Source organism: Canis lupus, chromosome 20, assembly GCF_011100685.1.
Source record: "Canis lupus familiaris isolate Mischka breed German Shepherd chromosome 20, alternate assembly UU_Cfam_GSD_1.0, whole genome shotgun sequence".
Taxonomy (NCBI): domain Eukaryota; kingdom Metazoa; phylum Chordata; class Mammalia; order Carnivora; family Canidae; genus Canis; species Canis lupus.
In genome coordinates this window covers 45,358,862-45,383,494 of record NC_049241.1, presented here as the reverse complement: position 1 = coordinate 45,383,494, position 24,633 = coordinate 45,358,862, and the positions used below count along the sequence as shown (strand labels likewise).

Below are 24,633 nucleotides of genomic sequence, written 5' to 3'. Positions count from 1 at the left end.
GGGCAGCAGGGAATCCCCGGCTCCGCTGCAGTGCGCGGGAGGGGGCGTGAGACGGGAGTTCCGTGCTCTCCCAGCCCGCCCCGCGCGCGTTGCCGGGACGACCGGGCGGGGCCGTGGGGACGCCGGGCTCACACTGCGCCTGCGCGGGGGTGCTCGCTTCACGCGCCAGGGCTTTCCCGTCGAGCGCCAGGCGGGGAGGGAAAGCCTCGCCTGGCGCGCATGCGTCGATCCCTTCCCGACCCCCGCCCAGTGGGCAAGGGAATCCTCACACGCCGCAGTGCGCACTGGGGGCGGGGTGGGGAAACCGGCTCAAACCAGAGTGGGGTTTGCTGAGGAGGTGGCGTGGGAGGGAGGGAGAGCGGGGTCTTCCGGAGGTTCCCGCTCCGGCCCTCGCCGTCGCCTTGGCAACGGGGCGCGCGGGCCGCAGCGAGGGGGGCGGCGGCCTCAGGGAAGCCGGGCGGCTCTGCGCCTGCGTGGAACTCGGCGCGGGTGGCCGGGGTTCCCCCTCGTGCGCCCGGAGTACCGGCGGTGGGCGGGGCAGACGGTTTCGCGAGGAGAGGAGAGGGTGGGCATCTGGGGAGGAGGTTATCTCGGAGAGAGGGGCTGTGGAGGAGGGAGAGGACGGTGGAGGGACGAGGAGGAGGGGTGGGCGCCGGAGAAGGGGCGGGGGAAACGCGAAGGGCTGGGGGAGATGGGGAGTGGGGTGCAAGAGGAGGAGTCGGGGGATGGGGTAATGAGGGAGTGTGTGGAAGGAGGGGGACAACAAAGGAAGAGGGAGGAGGGGGGAAACGAGCAGTTAAGGGACGTGGACAACGAGTGGGGCACAAAGAAAAGCCTAGGAAGGGAGCACGTGGGGAACGGGGTGGGGGATGGGAGGGGAGCGGACTGACACCTATAGAGCCCCTCCTGCTCTGCCTCCCAGCGAACCCCAGGTTTGCTTGGCCAGAAGATCTGGGCCTAGGGTTTCCAGATTTAGAAAACTACAGGTCGCCCCGTTAAACTTGACTTTCGGATAAACAACGAATAATTTTTATTTTTATAAGTGTGTCCTATTCCCTACCCTGTATTTTATCTGGCAGCCCTAATCTTGATTGAGCACCCCCTTGACTGCCCAACCTCCCCCCCCCCCCCCCCCCCCCCCCCCCCCCCGCATCCTTTGAGGCTTTCTGAAACCTCTCAGATGATTCCTTTGTCTCTTCCCTCCAATGTTCCCCATATCCCTGCATGCTGGGTCCCCCCACTTCCTATGCCATCTCCCACCCTCTGGCCTTCAACACCAGCCTGAGGTTGAGTCCTGGCCTGGCAGTGAAATACACAAAGAAAAGGCACTCCCCCATCTTCAGGGGCTTTCCCTCTGCCTCAGCCCACACAAGCCCCCCCAAACCCTTGGCTTTGGGCCTGGCCCTGCTGAGGCCACACGTTCCTGCTCATCCCAGCTGTCACCTTTTCTCAGAACCCCCAGGGCTCTGTACTCTCAGGAACCCCTGAATCCCCACCCCTCCGAACTCACCCTTAATCCCTGGGCATATAAATTTATAGTAGGTGCTCAAACATTTCAGGGTAAATTTATGGAGGCAAGTATTGGGGGGCTGGTGTTTTATTTCTCAACACAGGCAGCTGTGTTTTCTGTCCCATGGGGGCATATACCCTCTCTGAGCTTTTGTACCCTCCAACAAAGCCTTTTATCCTCCCCTTAGGTTTCAAAAAGTAGAAGATAAGAAAACATGATGGAAAAGCTAATAACAAAGGAAAGGTCACACCCCTCCCCAGGGCCCATGCCCAGGGCCGCCCCAGTGCCTCCCCCTCCCTGCAGTTCTCATCTTTGCTCTTCATACTTATTTGCCATCTGAACAGACACACCTCCGTACTGGCTTCTGCCCGACAGGCCCGGAACTCGGTACCTGTGGGCCATTTTTCCTAGAGGCGTGTTATTCTGGAAAGGAGCTAAGCCGTCCCCTGGTGGGGAACATTTGGGCGCCTGTGTTTTTGGTTTCACTGTGGAAGATGACGCCCCTGCAGAAGCAAGTGCTAGATCTTTTGTGCCATGTCCTAGGGGTGCTTTCCAGGGTGGCTTGCTGAGCACTGGTGCCATCTGTTCATTTGGAGCTGGGTAGCTTCTGGGGTGGTGCTGGGTAAGAGTTGGCCCCTCCTCTCATCAGCCAGACCTAAATTGCTGGGGGGGGGGGGGGGGGCATTCCCTGGGGGAGGCAGAAGGTTAATGAGGCAGAAGGAGCACACCAGGAATTGAAGACCATTAACTAGAGGGATGTGCCCAGAGCCTGAGGTAACTTCAGACCAGGCTCTGAAAGACAATAGGGGGTGAGGGAAAGGCGATGCTGGCAGAAGGAACAGCGGATGCAAAGGCCCTGAGGCTGGACAAATTAAGACCGAGGCTGAGTGTGGCCACAGTGTGGTGGGTGATCTAGGGAAGTAGCCCTAGTGCTGCTGGGACAAAAGGGAGCGGGAGCCAGATCACTCAGGACTTGCAGGAGGGGGAGAATCAAGTCCTTCCTTAGGTTCAAGGAGGAGGTGCTAGTTATGACAGAGACATGATCAGTCACGTAGCTGAGGACAGATTTCTGTAGCTGCGTCATGGAGAAGGGACTGGAGAGACAGTGGACAAGACCAGCCGCAGGACTGGGTGGGGCGTTCTGGGGGCTCCACAGGGCAGTTGTCTGGGTTCAAGGGCCGGGAACTCCCCTCCCTCCATGAAGCCACCCTGTAACTGCTGGCTCTTGACTCTCCCTCCCTGTGTCCCACCAAGGTCCCGACCTCAGACTCTCTCCATGGGTGGAGAGTCATTCCCACAGAGGTACTGGGTGAGACCCCTCTTCAGTTGAGTACCCGCGGTTCCCCCAGACCTCCCTCTCTTAGCCTCCACAATGCTACCCTAGAGGTCCCCTGCCCCTTTGTTCTCTTTCCCTCCACACACGGTCACGGTCACGCCGGCGGCTCCTTCTGAGCATCACACACACAATGGAAAGTGGGGGGGGGATGCGCTCCCAATCGTCCCTCCCCCGTCCCCCCCCCCCCCCACCGCGGTCCGCATCCTCCAGCCCCGCCCGCGCCGCGGAATCCCAGCCTCGGGGACCCCACCCAGGGAGTGCATTACCTTTCAGGAGACGCTCCGGGCGGCCAGGGGGTGTGGGGGGGGAAGAGTTGGAGAGGGAGGGCTATTTTTAGAATGAATGGAAGAAAAGAGGGGGAAAAAAACAACAAAAAAAAAAGGGGATGGAGGCTGGAGGAAGCCTCCTGGCTCCCAGAGGAAACCCCCTCATCCCAGGCCAAGGCAGAAGGTGGGTGGGGGTTCAGACACTGGGCGGGTGGGGCTGCGGGGGGGCAAGGGGCAGTGAGGGAGAACACGGAGGCCTGGGAGGGCCCCACTCCTCCTGGGGGGGAGCTGGAGGAGAAAAGCAAAACGTAGCCGGCAGCCCCAAAGACCTCTGAGCTGGAGGGACCCCAGAAGTGGCTGCTGTCCACTCGTAAGAAAGAAAGAGGCTCCGAGAGGGGCCTGGGCAGGGCCAAGGTCGCGGGAGGGGCTGAGCCTTGCGCAGCGCCCCTTCCGCCCTCCCCCCCCCCCCCAGTGACCCAAACCCCGGGAGCCGCATTCTTGTAATCTGGCGGAGTGACCTTCACAATCTCGCTGCCCAGGCCCCTGCTGTTCACGTTCTGCGGGGTCCCCCGAATCGTGCGGGGAGAGGGGAGACGTCACAGCCCAACAATGACATTAGAGAAGTTTTCTGTGGTTGGTTTTGTGGCCACCCGGGTACCCCTCCCTCACTGGGACCTTCTAGCCCCAGCAACGTCACCAACTGCCTGAAGCCTCCGGGTTCCCCCCTGTACCTCCCAGGCCCCACGACCCGCTCAAGGTTGAGGGGTAACTGCCTTCCTTTCTCTCCCTGGCTCCGTTCCTTCCCCGGACGCCGGAGAGAGACCCCCAGAGAGAGGCGGGCAGCCGCATTTCTAGGCTGCTGGGGCGCTGGGCCCTGGCCAGGGGCTCCCCATCTCTGGGTCTCAGTTTCCCCGTCTGTAACATGAACGTCGCGGGCCCGCGGCGGCCGAGGGTCCTCCCAGCTCTTGGAGCGTTCTTTGGGATTGGCTGTTCCACCCCTGCGGGGAGGGGGATTCCCTCCCCACCCTTTCTGGAGAAGCCTTGCGGGAGAGGGGGTCGCCCGGTGGCCGCCGCAGTCCGCCCGCCTCGCTCCACCGGGTAGGCGCCCCTCCCGGGCGGCGGGGCGGGGCCCAGGTCGGCGGGGAGGGGGTCAGCTCTGCGGCGGCGCGCGCACACCCTCCCGGCTCACACGCCCTTGCCCGGCCGTGCACTTGTCTTCGCGCTCGGGCCGGGCGCTGGGGCTCCGGCGGCGGCGGCCGTCCCCGGCCGGTGAGTAGGCAGCAGTGGGCCATCGGGGGGCGGGGGGGCGGTTTCAGGGCGGAGGTCCCAGCGGCTCCCCCCTTCTCCGTGGTGGGCGTTTCGGTCAGGGTTTGCCCCGACTTCGGGAATTCAAAGGGAGAGATGCGGGAGGGAGGGAAACCCCTTCCATCCCCCAACCTCCTCCCCCCTACCCCCTCCTCCGCCCAACTCCTAGCCCCGAGTCACTCCCGACGCCCCCTGCAGACCCCTGTGAGGAGGGGGTGACCGTTCTCGGAATTTGGAATGCGGAGACGTCCTCCCACAGAGGTGAAGGTGGAGACAAGGGGACCCTCCGGGGCTCGCAGGGGGGTGAGGCGGGGGAGTGAGGACCGGATCCAATGCTTCCTTCCCCTTCCCGGCCCCTCAGTGCTTCCCACTTCACGGCGTGGTGGGGATTCCCCCGGCTGGCCCACTGCAGAGTGGAAGGGAACCCCCCCTCCCCACCTGCCAGCCTACTGTGCGTGGGAGCTCCTGCTCTGTTCTCTTCCCTAAGCTCCACCCCCCCCCCGTCCCCACCCCCATTGACTGGGAAAGGGGCTGAGGCCAGGGAGGGTGAGCACTTACCCAAGGTCACCCAGCTGGGCAGAGAGGCAGAGAGCTGTGTTTGTGGTGGACTCACTAACCCCCAGAACTCAGCTGGTGGTGTCAGCTCTAGGGTCCTAGGCTCCCTGCGTAGAACCGTCAGGGTGGGGCTGAGGGCCCTGTCTGGAACTGAATAGGGAGGGGTGGTCCCTACCCACTCCAGGTCTCTCCACTCTGCTGGAGGCCCGACTGAACAGACCCACTAGCCCCTCACCTGGCTCCCTCCAGGTTCCCAGGTCTCTTGTCCCTGCTAGACCCTCTCCCCCCAGCCTCCTCTGGCTGCCCTAGACCTCAAAGGAAGTCTCGCTGATGAGGGGGAGATGGGGAGGGAGGGCAAGGGGTACTTCCAGAACTGGTAGAGTAACCTCCACTCTAACACACTGACCCACTGGGTGACCTTGGACATCTCCCTGTTCTCCCAGGGCTGGAGTTGGAGTGAAACAGGCAGCCCCTGAGCTGCCCAGGGGGCCCCTGGTCCCACTCCAGACCCTCAGCAAGAGGAAGGGCAACTGGGACTGCCACTTCAGACTGTGTGTCCCCTTCAGTCCCATTCTAGGGTCGTGCTCCCTCACCCCTCTCTACCATGGGGCTGCTCTGTGTCCTCTTTGGCCCCCTCCTCCAAAGTGAGGCCTGAGTACTGAAGGTCTTTGGCAACAACCCAGTGCAAAGTGAATTTTTGAGGGAGTTACAGACCCCAGGGGAGCTACAGACCAAGGAGGACTTGAGGGTGGCCAAGAATGTAGCTTGTCAAGTCAGGGAGCCAGGGATCCCAACCTCCTTCATCCTTGCACCAGCCTGTCCCAGCCTCACCCATTTAGATCTTCCTGTGGTGAATGAATTGTGGGTAGGGGGAACCGGGAGGGCAGGACAGGGAACAGCATGAGGAAAGGCAGATAGAGCCTTTAGTGTCCAGTGTCCAATGGAAGGAAGGGGGGTTTTGAGGGAGGGTGCCTGATAAGGGGTAGGAGTATGAGCAGGGGCTCATCAAGGTGCCTGAGCAGGGAAACATGGCCCCACTGGACAGACAACACCCACCACTGATCTTAAGTTTCCTTAAAACTTACAAGGCAATTCAGCTAGTCAGACGACAGATCTACTCTAAAGACTATTGTAGTCTCGGAGCTATCTGCACCCCACCCTCCTGGGGTCATGCCTCTACCCCATACCCCATGTCTGGTCCTTACAGGTCAAAGAGAGAAGAAAGGCAGCTCAGCCCCCTGCCAGCCAAGTGGTAATCCAGCAGGACTGAAAGGGACAGGCCCTTTGGTGGTGGCTCATCAGGGAGACCCCTGCACACCAGGGTGAGTGAATCCAGACTCAGGTATTGTTTGGGAGTAGAGGTGGCCCAGGAGCTGGATAGAAAAACTGGCAATTTTTAAAAAAGTGCCTACCTTTGACATCATACTAACAAAATAAAACAACAAAACAGCTATGCCTCCTAGAGCCCCCAGAGAGTGACTGTCTGTTTTCTCCAGTCACTGGTGATGGGGAACCTGCTCAGACAGGCTGGGTGACCTGCTTTCTGTCACATAGCCAGGAGGGGGGCATTGAGCCAGGTTGGAGGGTCCCGCACCCCCATAGCCTCTACCACCCAGATTCTGTGGTCTTACTCCCCGAGACAGCTGTTTGGGAGCAGCTTCTTAGCTCCTTCTTTCCCCTGCAAACATTGGCTGGTCATGGTCAACAGTGAGCTCCCAGGGGGCAGGTGTGTGTGTGGGGAGAATGGAGGCAACAGTTCTAGATACGTGTGGTCATTTAATCAGTCAAGGAACACTGAGCAGGTATTGTGTGCCCTGGACTGGGCGCTACGGACATAGCACGGACTGAGGCAGGACCAGATCAGCCCTTGTGAGATGTACTAGGAGGAAAATAAAAGATAGTGATGTGATAGATAGAGAATGACGGAGGCAGAGGGACCTCTCCAGGGAGGTGACCATGAGCTGACACCTGAAAGAGGAGGAGCCAACCAGGTGGGAACTGGTAGAACAGCATACCAGGCCACGGGAACAGCACGTGCAAGGGTCCTGAGGCAGAGATGAGTTTGCCATGTGTGAGGAACAGTGAGGAGGCTGCTATGACTGGAACAGAATGAGTGACGGGGAGAGAGGACGGAAGATGAAGACAGAGGGGTCTGCAGGCAGGGACTGAGGTGAAGGAACGGACTGCAGAACAGTGGGGAGCCAAGTAGGGTGTGTGAGCAGAGGAGAGACATGGTGGTCTGCTTTAGGATTCTCAAAAGCCTCTGTGACTACTGGGGAGCAGGGACTATTTGGGCAGGAGTGGAAGTGGCAGAAGGCCAGAGGGGAACCCAGGAGACAGCTGGGTACAATCAGGGATGGAGAGAGATGGACAGATTCTAGGACTGAGCCGGGCATGGAGGATGGCCTGTGTGTGGCCAGGTTTCTGCCCAATGCTGAGGAACCATAGGGAGGGACAGAGGGAGGGGTTGGTCATGCCCTGGGAAATCTGGGAAACCATCCTGGAAGAGGTGTTCTTGCTCTTTGAGCTACGTCTAGAAGGGCAAGTAGGCGTTTGCTTGGTGTCCACCTGGAGTCGTGCTGACGGTCTAATTGTACGGATGCTGTGAGGGCCACCGGGAGCCACAGAGCACTCGGAATTAGAAGCAACATGATGAGATTTTAGCAAGTAAAGATCTCTCTGTGGGGGCCTGGCAGAGACTGGACTGGAGCCCGAGAAGCCAGGAAGGCACTTGAAATGGTTCAGGTGCTGATCAGGCCAAGACTAGGAGCATCCAGTGAGCGCTTGTTGTGTACCTAGCACATTTGAGGGGGGTTAGCTGCCTAGCTCCCCTCACTGCCCTCAGAGGGCCCCACTGCCCTGCTGAGGTAACCGAGGTTCAGTGAGGGAGGGGCCCTTGCCTGTGACCACTGCCTGACTTTCTAGGGGTGCAGGAACAAAGGCCCACAGCCTTTATTTTTTTTTTTATTTATTTTTTTTGGCCCACAGCCTTTAAACAATGGAAATGTCTTCTCTAGCAGTTCTGAAGGCCAGAGCCTGAAGTTCACGTGTGGGTAGGCCCACATTCCCTCTGGAGGCTCTAGGGGAGGGTCATTCTTCTTGGCTCTTCCCCTTCTGGGGGGCTCCAGGTGTCCCGTAGCTTCTGGCTACATCACTCCAGGCTCTGCATCTGTCTTCACGTGGCCTTCAGCTGTGTGTCCGTGTCTGTGTGTGTCTTCACATGACCTTCTTATAAGGATCTGGCCATTGGGTTAAGGCTCACCCCAATCTAGCGTGACCACATCTTAATTTCACTGTATCTGCAAAGACCCTGTTTCCAAATAAGGTCACATTCTGAGGTCCTGGCTGGACTGGAGTTTGAGGGGGGAGACTCTTCAAACTAGCACAGCCACACAGCCACACAGCAGGCTGGCCACACAGCAGGACACTGCGGCCCAGTCATGTCTTTGCCCCCAGGGCCTTTGCTGAAGCAGGGACAAAGGGGCATCCCAGGGTGAATTCAGGGGCAAGGATGGACAAGCCTAGGGTCCCGTTGGATGTAGAGTGTGGCTAGAAAGGGAGAGTAAGTCTGGAGCCTTCCAGTCTGTGTGTGAGAAGGGAGGGGATGCTGGTGTCTGGAACGGGCCCGCTGAATGGACAAGACAGCCCCAGGGGAGGTCCCCTGGTGTGGGTGGAATTGGCTCCTGGGCCTCAGCTGCTAGTGGGGAATCTATGCTTATGATAGAGCTGCTTCCCTGCCTGCCTGTCACCCCCAGGCTCCTACCACCTCCTCTAGAGTAGGGACCGAGGGGCTGCCCCTGGTGACAACCACCACTCTGGATCCTCATTTCTCCTGTAGACAATATGCAGGGGCCAGTTGTATTTATTTATTGGCTTCAAGATCTCATCTTGCCTGCTGAAAACATGAGTTTGGGGGGATTCCGTGTGTCTTCTTCACCACGGTATGTCCACTTCAGGCACATGTCTTGTATTTAGGAGATGCTCAATAAAAACTTCTCTAAGTCCCTGAATCCCAGCGAGCCCAGGAACAAGCCTGCTGAGATGCCTGTCCCTTGGGCCTTCCTATTCCCCCTCCTGCCCCTACAATTCACAGAATCCTAGAGGGCTTAACCCTCCATGACTTCCATTTGGCTCTGTCCTCACACATGCATCCCTGCAGGTGGGACCCCTGCCAGGGCTTGACTTGGTCCTTCCTTCTGGCCACACTGGTCTCCCTTCTCTTCCCCACACATGCCCTCCTTGGTTCCCCCTCAGTGTCTTGATCCTTGCAGTGCCCTCCACCAGATGTCCCCTTCTGTAGCTCTTCCAGGTCTGGCTCCTTGGCTGCTTTTGAAAGTTCCCTCTCCTGGGAGCCCTCCTAGCACCATCCCAAAGTCTCCCCATCTGTTCCTATCCTCCTCAACTTCATTGGATCTCTTTCTAATACTTTTGTGTATCTAGAATTCTTACTGGTCCTTTTGTTTGGAGAGGGTTGTTGCCAGAGTTCTAGAAATTCAGCTCCAAGGACAGGTTTCTATCTCAGACTCTATGTTCCCAGCACCAGACACAGAAAAGGGGCTCAGTGGCTATATGAATGGATGAATGAGTGAGTGAGTAAGTGAGTGAAGATCTTCCCCCTACCCTGCCATTTCCACACTCATGGGAGATTCAGGGTACAACCTCCTCCTGGGCAGCCATCTGTTAGGCCCTGGGTGGGTCTGAGATTTCTGTCGGTCCCTCAGCCCCTGTGAAGCTCTCCCAGGTCTCCTGCACCTGGACCCTTGGCCACTACTCTAGACTTGTGGCCCAGCCCTCAGGTCCCTAGAAGAGGGGCCTCCTGTTTAGCCACTACCCCATCTCCTGCCTGCTCTATAGACCATTTCCTGTGAGTCCTGAGGGCATCCCAACTGACAAGTTCCTTTGTAGGCTCCTTGGGTCTTTCAGCCAACCATGGGCTGATAAGAGGCTCTGTCTGGAATGAAATCTCACCCTGACCCAATCCACCTCAGCCAGCCTTGTCTCCAAGGGGTGAGATTCAAGCTGGCAGGAGGGCAGACTTGAGTGGATGGTGAGCATTCATCAGGTCAACCATCCTAAGTTTAGCCCCTTGAAGGGGGTCCCCAATCCCTCAGGGCTGATGAGCCCAAAGGGGAAAGAGAGATCTTTCCAGAGAGAGAAGATGGGTACAGAACCTGCAGGGCCTGTTCAGGGTGGGAGGCCTGGAGAAGCCTCCAGGGTCTGTGGCCGCTGCTTTTGTGAATATCTGGACATTTACATGTTGGACTTGAACTCAAAAAGCATCAGATACTGCGAGGACTCCGCAGAAGCCTGCACAGGCCGGAGTCAGCTTGTGAGCACAGTGTGAGTGCTTCTCATGGGGCAGGGATCTGCATAGGGGCAGGCTCTGGTTGGCAAGGGCTGGGGCACTGAATGCAGTGCAAGGATATGTGCCGGGTCCCGAGGGGATGTGGGTGGTTCCATCACCACCGTGCTTTATAGAAAGAGCCCCCAGCAGCTCTTTCTACCCTGGGGTGGGGGGCTGGTGAGTGGGTGGGTGGATGGAAATAAAGAAGGCATAGCTGCTCTTAGAGTATGGCTGAGAATGCATCCATTTAGGGTTCCCGCTCATGGCACCCATGCGGACCCCTGTGTGGCAGGGCATGAATGGTCCCCAGGCCTCCGCTGCCACCACAGCCAGGACTTCAGGGTGTCCCCAACAGGCTGCGATGAGAAAGAGAAGTCTTATCTGCTGACCCCAGGCTATCACCTGGCCCTGCTCAGCCTCTTCACTGGCCCATGAGATCAGCCCCTGCCCAGGCAGGCATCCGATCACGTATTCATTCAGTCTAGCTATTTTCCAGACACCACAGCGGAAACAGATCAGCTGCCAATAGGCAGTGACGAGCAATCAGATGCTCCTGACCCCATCCCAAGCTCAGAGCTGGGAAGAAAACAGTGGGGGCCTGGGAGAGAGATGAGGGGTCAGAGCTGGGCTTAGTCACCCCCAGCCAGGCAGGGACAGGGTGAGGCCTAGGTAGTTAGGCAGCCTGGGGGAGGAGGAGGAGGAGGAAAGACAGCCCCATGCCACCACCAACACCCCACCCCACCCCCACCCACCCCCGTCCCCATCCCCAAGGTCCCTTCCAGCCATTATTAAGTTGAATGAATGAGTGGCCCAAGGACACCCTCTGTGCCAGGAGAAAAGAACATGGTTTTGGATACCCCCAAAGCAGGCTTCTGCTGGCCTGGCCTTCCTAGTATTGGTGGTAGGGGTTAGAAATGGAGGTGGGGGCTCAGTCCCAAAGAGGCCCATGGCCTCTTGAACCCATGGCCCTAGCAGGCACCCCCTCAACTGCTAGGACCCCACGTCGGGGTCCTAGGCACGCACCACTTGGCAACATCCTGCAAGCAGGATGTCTGAGGAGGTCATTTCAGGAGGGAGATGTCCAGTCGCTTTTGCAAAGTTATCCCCTCCGCATATGCGTGTATTTGAAGGGTTGCGGGGATGGTTGGAGTTTGGAGCCCCGATTTTGGAAAGGGGGTGGCTAGGAGTTAGCGAGAGCTGTCGGGGGCGGGAGTTGTCGCTTCGCTAAGTAAGGTCCCCTCCACTGAGCCCCTCCGGAGAGCGAGTTTGAGGACCAGCTGAGCGCTGGGGGCTGAAGGGGGCTCCCGGGAATGTGGGATCTTTAAATGTAGGCGGGGCTTGCGGGGTCGCCGAGGGAGGTGCCAACCCGGACTCGACCAATCGGCGGCGCCGCCCGCGTCGCACCGCCCCCTCCTCTCCCGGCCCGGGCGGGCGCTCGCCCCCTGCCGGGCCCGTGGACAGGGCGGCGGGGGATGCACCCGCCGCCGCCCCCGGCCCGGCCGCCTCCTGGCCCCGCGCCCGCCGTCTGCTGCCCGCCCCGTCCGCGGCCCCGGCCCCGGCCCCGGCCCCGGGCGCCACGCGAGGGTCTGCGGCCGCGCGGGACCCTCTCCCCTCCAGCCTCTTCTGCCCGCGGGAGCCGAGCCCTGCAGGTACGGGGTGGGATGGACGGGAGCGCCCAAGGAGGGGGGCACGTCCCGGAGGGGGACGCGGTTTGGGACAGGACAGAGGGTCTCCGTAGGGTCCGCAACCCAGAGGACACGGAGGGGGGGAATGTGTGTATGTGCACTGCCTGAGTGAGCGGAGATTCACGGACCCCCCATTCCGGAGGGGGAAGGTACTGGGTTCACTTTGGCGGGGGTAGAGCAGTGAGTCTCTAAACTCCATAGATACGATGGGGGGAGCTCTTGGGGTGAAGGCAGTGACCGGGGACTGACTTGGGAACCGGAGGGAGGAGACCCTCACCACTGGCCTTTAGACACCGCTGTCAGTCGCCCCTGCCGGGGCCAAGGAGCCGGGTCTCCCAGCTGTCCCTGGACAGACGCTGGGGCACTGCCTCGGCTGTCCTGGAGGGCAGGGCTGCAGATGTAAGTGCTGGAGGCTGGGGGCCAAATGGGAGATGGCGATGGAGACGGGTCAGAGTGGAGGGTCAGAGTGGAGGGCGCTGTTGGAGGCAGCCATGGGGAGGGCAGGGCAGGCTAATTGCACCCCGCTGACTGCTGGCAGGTTCTTGACTGGTGGTGGTTGGGGGGGAGGGGGCGCCAAGGGAATTGGGCAGTCACAGCCTCATGTACCCACTTCCGGGCCACCCAGGGGTGGGAGGGCAAGTGGATCCTGTTGACCCTGCAGAGCTAGTGCTCGAAGAATGCTGATGGGGCTGTCTTGAGGTCTTTACCCACTCTCCACAGGGACACATGCCCCACAGCTTGCCGCACATTCTGGGAGGTTGTGCCATGTGCTGCTCTGGCCATGGTTCCTCAGAGTGGTTGGGTGGGCATTTCACCCCAAGGGGGCTCTGCCTTGGAGAATGACAGACTATCTTCTTCTGGTTCAGCTCCGAAGGACAGACTGTGGCATTGGGCAGCAGCACCACCACAGGCATACCCACAGCCACGTGCTAAGCATTTTCTCTGTGAGATCTCACATCCATCCTGGCCGCTGACCTGCTGCAGGGGGCACCAAGTTATTCCTTTACTGAAAGAGGCAGCTGAGGAGGGGCCAGTGACTTCCTCCTGGCTAGGACGCCCAGGGGTCCCTCTCAGGCGGCCACTGCACCAACTTGTCATTGGTGAAAGGGCTCACTTGAGGACCTCTGGGGTCTGGCCAGATTATATTTCTGTTGGGTGGGAAACTTTGGAGGAGCCAGCTGCCCTGTTCCCTGCCACCTGCCTACCCTTTCTCATTCCTCAAGAGCCCCCCAGGGGCCCCATGCCCCGTGTGGCTCACATTCCCACAGTTTCTCTTGGGATGGTGTGAAAAGGGGGCTCGGCTCATCCTCCCATCCCAGCCTTCAGTGAACAGAGGTCTCATGCCTCAGACACATTAGGCAGTTTTGGCGATTCTAGGGACCCCCAAAACCAGATGTAGCCCACAGAGTGTTTCTAACCTTTTAGAATTCATTGGTGAATCCAGAGCCTTCACCCAGAAAAATACACCCTTTCATAGACACCCAAACCTTGGCCAGAGTTTCAGAGGGGCTCCTGGTTCTTTGAGAATTTCCGAAGGTCCCAGGGACCAGCTTTAGGCCCACTTGCAATGGGGGAGGGGAAGGCAGACATGGAAAGGTTGGGGTCTCTAGTTGCCTGGGCCCTCTGGTCCCACCCAGACTTGCAAATGTGGGCTGCCCCCTTCTATGGAATCTCAGGGGGGCCATTCTGTCCTTCTGTGTCCTCTGAGGTCATGGGAAGGGTCAGACACCTACCATGCCTGTGTCCCGAGCTCTGTGGCCCCTCAAGGTCAGGGCCAGGCTGGCTCCCTTCCCAGATAGTGGCCAGATGGTGGCTTGTCAAGAGGGAACTTGGCAGATCCTGCCACCCACTGCCCCCCGGGTGGGACCAACTTAGTCCTTGCCCTTCCTGGCTTTGTGACCTTGGGCAAGGTGCTAAACTTCTCTGAGCCTTGCCTCCCATCTGTAAAATGGGAGCAGGAATGCCACTGGTTTCACTGAGTGGCAATGGAGATTCAATGTGATGGTTCTGATAAAGAGCCCAATAAGCACACAGTAAGCGCCAGATGCACATTAATGCTAGAGGCCCTGGGAAGCCTCCCCTCCTTCCCCCGCCTTTCTCCCTCCCAAAAGCCATCTGCACCCATCCCTGCAACCCCTTCCTGCCCAGGGCACCTTAGGACGAGGCTGCCAGGCAAGGAGGAGCATGGCGGACACACGGCTGAATTTGGCCTGTGCGTCGGCCGGCTGAGTCACATCCCCAAATTGCATCTTCATCAGTGCGTTTCGGAAGGTCGTTTACAGCACCCCCACCCCCTCCAGGCTGTGTCTTCCAAGCCACTCGCCTCTCTTGCCTGTGCCCCTGAGCCCTGGGTGAAGACCTTTTGCACTCTCAGGAGTGATGGGAGGAGTGGTGCCTGGGGTTGCCCCATCTCCTGGGTGAGAGCAGGGTCTGGGATTCCTGCATGTGTCCTGGTGACAAGCTCTCGGCCCTACCTGGCAGCTGCTGGACCCGCGAGTGGCAAGCAGGGGCCCCAGCCCAGGAGGAGAGTGGCACCTGAATGTTCATGAAGGTGGTGGCAGAGAGAGATCAGGGCCAAGGTCAGCCTTATAAACTGTGAAGTACTGGGCCTGCAGGAGACCAGTCCGTATGAAGCATCAGACCTGTGTGAGGCCAGGCCTTAGGAACTGAAGTGTCAGGCCACAGGTGGCCATGGGCTGGTTGATGTCATGGATGGGAATGGCGAGGGAGGGGACATGTTGTAAACTCATGAGGTCACTCTGCCATGGAAGGAACATCTCTTGTGCTCCTGCTGGGTGCTGGTACCAGCGCCTGGGGCCGGTAGGGAGCAAGACAGATACTGTCTGGGTGGGGTGCCAGACAAATGGCACAGGTAGGTGGTCCTGTGGTGCATGCGGTGGATGCCCTGGCCAAGGTGGCCTGTGTGCTGCTTGGTAGCATGGCTCATCCTGATGGGACAGTTTCCGGGTCTGTCACCCGCAGAGTGTGAGGAGGCACCCTGTCTGGGCACACAGCCCTCTCTCCTGGGCCTGGAACATGGGGCCCACAGTGCATGCCAGGGGACAACACTTGGCCCACTGCCTACCACTGCCCTGCTTGTTGGAAGAATCTCACAAGGCAGCCCAGTCTAGAATCTGCCCTATAAGGAGATGGCCCCTTCACAACATGTTGCCTCAGTTTCCCTATCTATGAAACCTGCCAAATTCTAGGACCCCCTTTTTGGGGGTACATTGAAGCTGATGGAAAAAATTTGTGAGGACAGAGCCTGGCATGTAGTAGATGTTCACTAAACAGCAGCTTGTGGGAGAGGGAGTTGGCGGGGGTGAGGTAGGGCAGGGGAGTATCTAGCAAGTTGCAACCCTGGCGAGACTCCAGGCAGCCTCATCATATATGTGTCACTATCATCAGGGTCTTTGCCCTTTCCAAGGGCAGAATCCAAGGATGTCGGGGCAATCAGTCTGCTCCCTGGCAGCCTGGTGGGGAGACCGAGGCTGACCTGAGGTCACAGGGCCAGGGTGAACACATCTCACAGGGCCCTACAGAATCCTCTCTGGGATCTTAGAGCTAACTACCGGGTTGCCACCTTGGTCGTGGAATCTCTTTGGAGATCTCAGACCTTCCACCCAGGCAGGAGGTAGCTGGGGGGCTCTGTAGCCACAGCCATGGTCCTCATGTCCCCACACTGATGTGTGTTCAGGCCTTTGGACAGCTCTAGGGGAAGAACTGGAGGCTCAGTAGGGTGAGATTAACTTGTCCAAGAGCCTAAATGTCAGAAGGACTCAAGCCTGGTTTGGAACCACCTCCTAACCACACTCTTATACAGCCTCTGGTCCTCCCAGGCAAACCTGCTGGCAGGTTCCGTCTCCAGACATTCAGAAGCATTTATGGAGTGTCAGCTATGTGCCAGGCATTGTTCTAGGTACTCTGAGACAGAAAATCAGTGGGCAAAGTTTCCGTAAGAGGGTTTTCCAGGCAGAGGGCATAGCAGGTGCAAAGGCCCATGGTAGGACCAGGCTTGTCAGGATCTGGTGATGAGGATGCTTATGTGGCTGGAAGGCAATGACTGGGGAGAGTGAGAAGGTTGAGGTAGGTAAGAGCCAGACCCCAGAGGACCTAATGGCCAGACTGAGGAATTTTGGTTTTTATGCAACAACCCTGGGGAACCTTGGGAGGCTTTTTGAGCAGGGGAGAAATGTAGGCTGACTTGGGTATTTCTGGGAGGCTGGTCCACGTGTTAGCCCTTCTGGGTTCAGGGCTTCCTGAACCTCAGAATGTTTTGGGGTGGTGGCAATGGTCCCTGGCCCTCTGGTCAATTGGCAAGGCCCCTCCATGACTGTGTCCCTTATGCCCCCCCAGGTCAGCGCAGGAGTCCAGTCACTGAGCCATGCTGGGCCCCGGGTGGCCTACAGTGAGCCCAACCCCGGCACCCACATAGTCATGAACAGCCACAGCCACAATGGCTGTGGGGGGCGGCCGCTGGGCAGTGGGCTAGGTGCCTTGGGCAGAGACCCTTCAGAGCCCGAGGCCAGCCACCCCCCCCAGCCCCCACCTGGCCCAGGCCTCCAGGTGGTGGTGGCCAAGAGCGAGCCAGCCCGGCCTTCACCTGGCAGTCCCCGGGGGCAGCCCCAGGACCAGGAAGAAGAAGAAGATGATGAAGAGGATGAGGCAGGCAGGAGGAGGGACTCAGGGAAGACCCCAAATGTGGGCCACCGCCTGGGCCATCGGCGGGCACTCTTTGAGAAGCGGAAGCGCCTCAGCGACTATGCCCTCATCTTCGGCATGTTCGGCATTGTTGTGATGGTGACCGAGACGGAGCTATCCTGGGGGGTCTACACCAAGGTAGGCACGGCCCTTCCCGTCGGCACTCCAGGGAGTCCCCTCTGGGCCCACCTGGCTCCCCACTGCCCCTTGGGCAGGGCCTCAGGGACCACATTGGCCCCGGGAGAAACAGGTGGAGGAAGCTGGGGCGGGGGGGACCTGGAGGTGGGGTCAGGTGGATACTGGGCCTCCCACTGTGTCCACCTCCTGGGAGAGTTAGGCTCCAGCCCATTCCTTCTGCCCTATACCAGGAGGGCACACACGCTGGCTTAAGGTGGGGAAAGGGGGCTGCCCCCCAGGCCAGGCCCAGGACAGAAGAGCCTCAGAGAAGGCCTGGGCCACAGAGCCTGGAAAGAGCTGCTGCTTCTGAGAGTCATCAGGCTGGGTTATGAGCCTGGCTGTGTGTCCCCTCGTGCTGCCCAAGCGTGTATGAGGACAGAGAGAGATTGGGGCATATCAGCCTGTAAACTATGAAACAGTGAAGGTGGATGAGGCTAGGCCTTATAAACTGTGAAGTCCTGTGCCTACGTGAGGCCAGGCCTTATAAACTCTAAAGTATAGGCCAGCCTTGCTGTCAACCCAGGCCTAAGGAGTAAGGTAGGAGCATAGCTTCCTTAGTGGAGAGCCCAGGTGGGGGGTCAGGAGGGCTGCCCACCCCTCAGCATTCTTGTCCTCCTGCCCTCTGCTCTCTCTTTCTGCTCAGGAGTCCCTGTACTCATTTGCACTCAAATGCCTCATCAGCCTCTCTACAGTCATCCTGCTGGGCCTGGTCATCCTCTACCACGCCCGGGAGATCCAGGTCAGTGTCCAGCTGGCCAGGGCAGCTCCCCTCCCTGTGTCCCAGAGATCCCTCGACACCAGCCACCTGGGACCCTAGCCCCCTAAAATGTAAAAGGACCAGTAGTCTCTTTGTAGAAAAAAGAAAAAAGACCTCTGTGAAGACACGCCCTTTAGATCCCTCTAAATTTCTTTGGAATGCCTGTCTATGTTTTACTTTTCACTGATTATTTGGGAAAAAAAAAAAAAAGAACAGTAAGGGAGCCGGAGGTAAGCTGGGGTATGGCACACATAAGTCGCCTTCACAGCCCTGGGGCCTTCCGAGGGTTTACAACCTTGGAAACCAGTGTTTGTAACACCAGGCTTCTGTTCCTGTTCGATCAGACCCTGCACTTGAAGGATTTATTACCTGTCAGGGAGTTTGTTCTCCTATTTCAGGAGTTGATCGAAACCTCAGTGGGCCCCAGAGAGCCCAGCTCAGAGCACGTTGGGCACCTGTGCCCACAGTAGGCAGAGATCGCCTGGGGGTGCCAGAGGGTGTCAGAGCCGGCTTCTGAGTCTGGCCTCTGACCTCTGAGTTCAGGGAGCCCTGGTCTGATGGAAGACAGGTGTTAGGGATCCCTGGGTGGCGCAGCGGTTTGGCGCCTGCCTTTGGCCCAGGGCGCGATCCTGGAGACCCGGGATCGAATCCCACATCGGGCTCCCGGCGCATGGAGCCTGCTTCTCCCTCTGCCTGTGTCTCTGCCTCTCTCTCTCTCTCTCTGTAACTATCATAAATAAATAAAAATTAAAAAAAAAAAAAAAAAAGACAGGTGTTGGAAAATCTTGCCTGGGTTGCATCACCCACAGATATCCCTGGGGACACCCAGGGTCTGGCACGAAGGAGGGGCCCTGGATGTGCCTGGGGGCAGTGGAGGGGACTGTGATATGTGAGCTGGGAGGAAGCAGTTCCTCAAATAGTGAAACTTGGAGATACCATATGACCCAGAAATTCCACGACATCCAAGAGTGATGAAAACCTACATCCACAGGGAGCTTGTACACGTGTGTGCATAGCAGCCCTATCCACAATAACCAAACAGCAGAAATAACCCAAAGCAGGTGGTGCATGTCCTGTGTCCTACAATGAAATAGGATTCAACCCTTAAAAAACGAAGCCCTGGGGCGCCTGGCTGAGTCAGTTAAGCATCTGTCTGACTCTTGGCTTCAACTCAGGTCTTGATCTCAGGGTCATGAGATCGAGCCCTGAGTTGGGCTCTGTGCTCAGTGTGAAGTCAGCTTGAGATTATTCCCTCCTTCCTCCCCCGCTGCCCCCTGCCCTGCTCGAGAATAATCGTCTTGGGCTCTGGGGACATCTGGGTGGCTCAGCGGTTGAGCGGTTGAGCGGCTGTCTTTGGCTCAGGGCGTGATCCCACGGTCCAGGATTGAAGTCCCACACTGGGCAATCTATCCCACTTCTCCCTCTGCCTATGTCTCTATCTCTCTTTCTCTCTGTGTCTCTTATGAATAAATAAATAAAATCTTTTTAAAAAAGAATCTTGGGGGATCCCTGCGTGGCGCAGCGGTTTGGCGCCTGCCTTTGGCCCAGGGCGCGGTCCTGGAGACCCGGGATCGAATCCCACGTCGGGCTCCCGGTGCATGGAGCCTGCTTCTCCCTCTGCCTGTGTCTCTGCCTCTCTCTCTCACTGTGTGCCTATCATAAATAAATAAAAGTTTAAAAAAAAAATAAAAAAAAAAATAAAAAAAAAGAATCTTGGGCTCTGTGCTCTAGCTTCCGAACCCCCTGGGTTGGCAGTGTTACCCCCTTGGCTCTGGGTGGTGACCTTTTATGACTGCCTTCTTCAACTCAGTATGTTTTCAAAAGGTTCTTCCGAGTGGTAGGAAGTATCAGAGCTCATTCCTTTTTTTTTTTTTTTTTTTTTTTTTTAAAGATTTTATTGATATGTGGTGCCTGGGTAGCTCAATCAGTTAAGCGACTGCCATTGGCTCAGGTGGTCCTGAGATCGAACGCTACATCGAGCTCCCTGCTCTGTCCCCACTGAAGCCTGCTTCTTCCTCTCTCTCTTCTGCTCCCCCTGCTGTGCTCTCTCGCTCTCTCTGTGTCAGATAAATAAAATCGTTTTAAAAAAAAGATTTTATTTATTCATTTGAGAGAGAGAATTGGGGGGAGGGGCAGAGAGATAGAGAGTCTCCGGCAGACCTTGCATCCAGCGCAGAGCCTGAGGCAGGGCTCTATCTCACGACCCTGCCATCATGACCTGAACCAAAATTAAGAGTCAGATGCTTAACCACCTGAGCCATCAGGTGCCCCTGGGTGGCTAATAATATTCCATTGTGTGGAAAGACCTCATTTTGGTAACCCATTCATTCATAGATGAACAGTTGGGTGGCTTCCACTCTTGGCAATTGTTCGTGTACAGGGATTTGTTCCCATGCCTGTTTTCATTTCTCTTGCATATATGCCTCGGAGTGAGATTGCTGGGTCATTGGTCACTCTGTGTTTTTCTTTTTCCAGAATGCCTGTTCCACATTTAATTGGAATTGTGGCTAACCCCCCCAAACTAGGGAGTTTCGCATCTGAGGCCGTGTTTCTCATAAAAGCAAAGCCGGTGGGGCTGGGGTGGGGGTGGGGGTGGTTCTTGGGCTGGGGTCTCGTGGTGGGGGGCAGAGGCACGAGTACGAGACCCACCACCACTGCCTGTCCCCCACCCCCCGCAGCTGTTCATGGTGGACAACGGGGCGGATGACTGGCGCATCGCCATGACGTGCGAGCGCGTGTTCCTCATCTCTCTGGAGCTAGCCGTGTGCGCCATCCACCCGGTGCCCGGCCACTACCGCTTCACGTGGACGGCCCGCCTGGCCTTCACATACGCGCCGTCGGCAGCCGAGGCCGACGTGGACGTGCTGCTGTCCGTCCCCATGTTCCTGCGCCTCTACCTGTTGGGCCGCGTCATGCTGCTGCACAGCAAGATATTCACGGACGCTTCCAGCCGCAGCATCGGCGCGCTCAACAAGATCACCTTCAACACGCGCTTCGTCATGAAGACGCTCATGACCATCTGCCCCGGCACCGTGCTGCTCGTCTTCAGCATCTCCTCCTGGATCATCGCTGCCTGGACTGTGCGAGTCTGTGAGAGGTATGGTCCTGGCCCCAGTGACCACCTCGCCCACCCCTGGCTCCAGAGCCCCAGGGCTCCCCCGGCCATCAAACCCCCACACCCTATCCCTGGGATAACCCCCCACCCGCACCCACTTCCTGGCCTCAGCCCTCGAGCACAGCGCCCTCATCCCTGGGACTCCAGGGGGTACTCAACCCTTACCTCAATCCACACCCCTCTGGGGCCTTGGCTCTCTCCCCCTGGGTAGGGGGGGGTCTTGTGCTCCTCCACTGCGAGCTGCCAACCTCTGACCTCTGGCCCAGGGCAGTGGAGGCAGCAGGAACAAGATAGCTCCCAACTGCCTGTTTCCCCCCAGTTTAACCTGCTCTCCTTCTGCCCTCTGCCCGCCCCACCGGACTGTAGGGAAAACATGTGAGTCCTACCCTTGGCCAAGCTGTGTGTACAGAGCTGCTGCTGTCCCGCCCGCCAGGAATTTAAGATTAGCTGCCGCAAGGGGAGGGCATAGGGAGGTGAGGTGGGGTGGCTGCCACCAGCCCAGAGTCCCAGCAGGGCCGGGGCAGGCAAGTTTGGAGTCGGGCCGAGGACAGCAGGCGGCAGGCTGCTCTTGGGCCGCGTCCACTGGGCATCCTGGAGGTCCTTGTGTCCAAGGCCGGGGAGGGTTTTGTTTGGGCAGTGGACCTTGGGGGACTTGGACATCTCCTCCCAAGTGTTTAGTGGGTCTGGGATAAATAAAAACCGGCCAGGCCTTTAGTACCCCTCCCTGCATGGGGTTGGTTCTGAACAGCCCTGGAATGTGCAGACCACCAGCCCAGCTTACAGATGAGGAAACAGAGGCTCGGGAGCAAAGGGACACTCCCAAGGCCTGATTCCTGGTCAGCTCTCTGGACCTGCAGGGTGCTTCAGGAAAGGGAGGGTCTCCACTGGGCCTCTCAGAGCATGGGAGTACCTTGCCTCGGAAGGAGCCTCTTCTACCTCATGCCTCGCTGGGCAAGGCCCTGGAAGGGTGTGTGGCAGGTGGTACTGGGACTGGGCTTCCTGGGTGGGGGTGGGGGGTCCCTGGGCTGGACCGGCCTCCCAGGGGCCCCAGTCTTCATCCCTTTAAGCCCCCCTCCATGGTCCTTGCCTCAGCCTGATGTGGGGCTCATAGGGATGAGGGCCCAGCTCTTATTGTCATCGAGCCTACCGTCTCGGGACCTGACAGGGTTTCCTTGGACTCCTGATATACCACCATGCCAGTGTCCACAGCCCACCCCCCGACCCTGTCAGGGCAGGGTCAGGATTGTGTTCTGGGGAGTGAGAGGGGGTATTCCTCATCGGGAGTCCTTGAGGTGCAGTCTGGGTCATTGTAGGGGTCCCCAGGTTGGGGCAGGGAACGGGGCAGGACCGGGGGGGCAGCCAATCCTAAATTCTGAGCTCTCTGATGCTGCTTGAAGCCCCCTCGCCTGCCTCGCTCCGCCCCTGTGGCTCTGTCCCATCCCCACCCTGCCTCCCGCATGCCCCCCACTCCCTGGTCCTAGGTAGTCCCGGGGGTCCCGCAGCCATCACCACAGCTCCAGCCAGGCCCAGGGCTCCCCTCCCCACTGCTGAAGGGCCTCCCTCTCCTCTTGTCCCCTGGGCGTGGGGTGCTGGTCTACTGAGAGGGGGAGGTCAGGGAAACTTGGGGCTCAGGTGCCCCAGTGAAAGATGGGGTTCAGTCCCAGCTCCCCTGGAATGGCCATCTGGCCCCCAGGGCTGGGCAGAGACTCCCAAACATCAGACCTGCTGAGGTCTCCATCCCTCCCACCCACCTTTGGGCTTCTGTTGCCTTCCCCTCTCTAGGCCCTGACTCCAGTCCGGTCTGCCTGGAGCAGCTCCCCTGCTCCCCAGTTCCCCTGCCCTGCCACTGCCCACAGAAGAGGGCCCACCTTCTCTGTGCCACCTCAGTTGACCTCTAACCTTGAAACACCCCCCCACACACACACTCAGAGCCTGAGGCGTGGGAAGGAGTCCCCTGGAAAGGGCTCCCTGAGCTGGAGGGGCTTTGCAGGCTGGGGGCAGGGCTGGTGCAGAACCTGGCACTGACCCTGCAGACCCCCAGCCTGGGCTGACCCTAGGTTGACTTGTTTGTGACCCACGTGACCAGGTTCCCAGGGCTGGCTGTGACCAGGGACAAAATCAGGTCCTTTGAGGCCTGCCCCAGACCCAAAGGTTAGCCCTAGGCCTCCCCAGGCTCAGATTAGGGCAACTGGTGCCAACCCAAACATACTGACTTCCCTTTTTCTCCCTAGCCCTGCAGTCCTGCAGTCCTCCAGCGTCCTACGTCCCTAGTAGTCCTCTCCCCACTCCCACCCCCCATGGGGCCCTGCTGGCTGGGGGAGTTCTTCCTGGGGTCTGACCTGAATCCTCACCTCCACTCCCTGCCGCTTCTGGTACCCGTGGCCACCTGTGTCTGCATCTGTCTGTGTGTCTGTCTTTGGGAGAGGGCTCGTGGGCACACGTGTGGACACGTGGACCTACCCTCACTCGGACCGCTCTGCCCCATAGCCAGGGCCTGGGGACAGAGCACAATCTGGGCAGCAGCTTGGGGTCTGAGTGAAGGGAAAATGTTGGAAGGAATCCTGGGAGGGGAGTGTGGGTGCCCTCTGCCCTGTGGTACCCTCGGGAGGGTGCTAACCACCCCCTTCTCCCTGCCCCAGCAGTGGAGCCTTTATTACTTGGAACCCTCAGAGTGATCAACAATTTGCAGTGAGGGTCCCCCCACGCTGGTGGAACCAGGGCCCTGGTGTCCCGGTGCTGCTGGGCCCAGGGCTGTGACGAAGGCAGAGAGACCAGTGTGGACTGACTGGGCCTTCCCCGGCTCCCCTCAGGTACCACGACAAGCAGGAAGTGACCAGCAACTTTTTGGGGGCCATGTGGCTCATCTCCATCACCTTCCTCTCCATCGGCTATGGTGACATGGTGCCCCACACCTACTGCGGGAAGGGCGTGTGTCTGCTCACTGGCATCATGGTAAGGGTGGGGGGCCCTTGCATACCCTCTGCTGAAAGGCAGCTCACCCTACTGCGAGCTATAATGCATCAGAGTTCCTCCTTGTGTCATCCTGCCCCTTCGCTTCCCTCCTCCTTACCTCTGCCATGACCTCAGAATCTCCACCATTGGGCTTCCTGGAGGCCTCTCTTCTTGGCTTCTTCCAGCCCTGGGTATGTAGTTCCTGTGGTGCCCACAGGGCTATATGCTGTGGTCCACTCTTAGCACCGAGTTTTCTTTGCCCTTTATTCTCTGCAGCCTGCTGAATTCACACCCTTGGGTCCAGGCCTAAGGGCTTGATGCTTCCATGCCTCAGTTTCCCCAGCTGTAACCAGTGCCCACTTCTGCTCGTTGTAGGGTTCAAGTCTCTTCCTTTATGTGAATGCTGTGAACACCCAATCAACACCCTCTGGGTTGTGCCATCACAGCCCAACTCCCCCCATCCTTGCATGACTTTTGAGGTATCCCAAGCACCCCACGGAGAGCCGCCATGGTGTGAAGTTTGTTTCATGTGACTCAGTGGGCCCTGGCAGCACCCCATCTCCCCAAAGACTCCTCAAGGCCAACTGTGGGTGAGGGTAACCTTTGACATTGGGTATCTCCTTTCCCTGATTCCATCACCAATTTTCCTGCTCATCCCTTCCTTCTGGAACCTTCTTTTTCCAAACTTCCACCTCCTTCACAAACACTTCACCATGTTTTGGATTATGAATTGTTGAATGCACAGTCTCCTACTCCTCTCCCCAGCCCCCAGTGAATAACATGTTCATTTCTGAAACTCAGTGAACACCAGTAGGCCAAAGAAACCAACCTGATCCCACCCCAGGTTCGACCCCAGGCCACTCCTTGGACTGTGTCCTTCCTTTTCTCCACACAGAGAGATGCATTCTTGGGAAAATAAGACACCATCGC

General features: G+C 58.4%; 1 protein-coding gene across 9 annotated transcripts in view; it reads left to right on the top strand.

Moving 5' to 3' along the window:
* Nucleotides 1-4,233: 4,233 nt before the first annotated feature.
* Nucleotides 4,234-24,633, top strand: part of KCNN1 (potassium calcium-activated channel subfamily N member 1) — a 31,383-nt gene continuing 10,983 nt past the window's right edge. For 4 of the 9 annotated variants that reach the window (XM_038566863.1, XM_038566861.1, XM_038566865.1 and 1 more), the window contains exons 1-7: nucleotides 4,234-4,381; nucleotides 6,180-6,294; nucleotides 16,358-16,840; nucleotides 17,523-17,618; nucleotides 20,315-20,733; nucleotides 21,118-21,126; nucleotides 23,562-23,703. In XM_038566863.1, the coding sequence (XP_038422791.1) occupies nucleotides 16,439-16,840; nucleotides 17,523-17,618; nucleotides 20,315-20,733; nucleotides 21,118-21,126; nucleotides 23,562-23,703 (1,068 nt within the window). In that variant the 5' untranslated portion in view covers nucleotides 4,234-4,381; nucleotides 6,180-6,294; nucleotides 16,358-16,438. Of the gene's footprint in view, nucleotides 4,382-6,179; nucleotides 6,295-11,863; nucleotides 11,966-16,357; nucleotides 16,841-17,522; nucleotides 17,619-20,314; nucleotides 20,734-21,117; nucleotides 21,127-23,561; nucleotides 23,704-24,633 lie in introns of those variants that run through there. The other 5 variants (XM_038566866.1, XM_038566864.1, XM_038566868.1 and 2 more) reach the window with 4 other exon arrangements.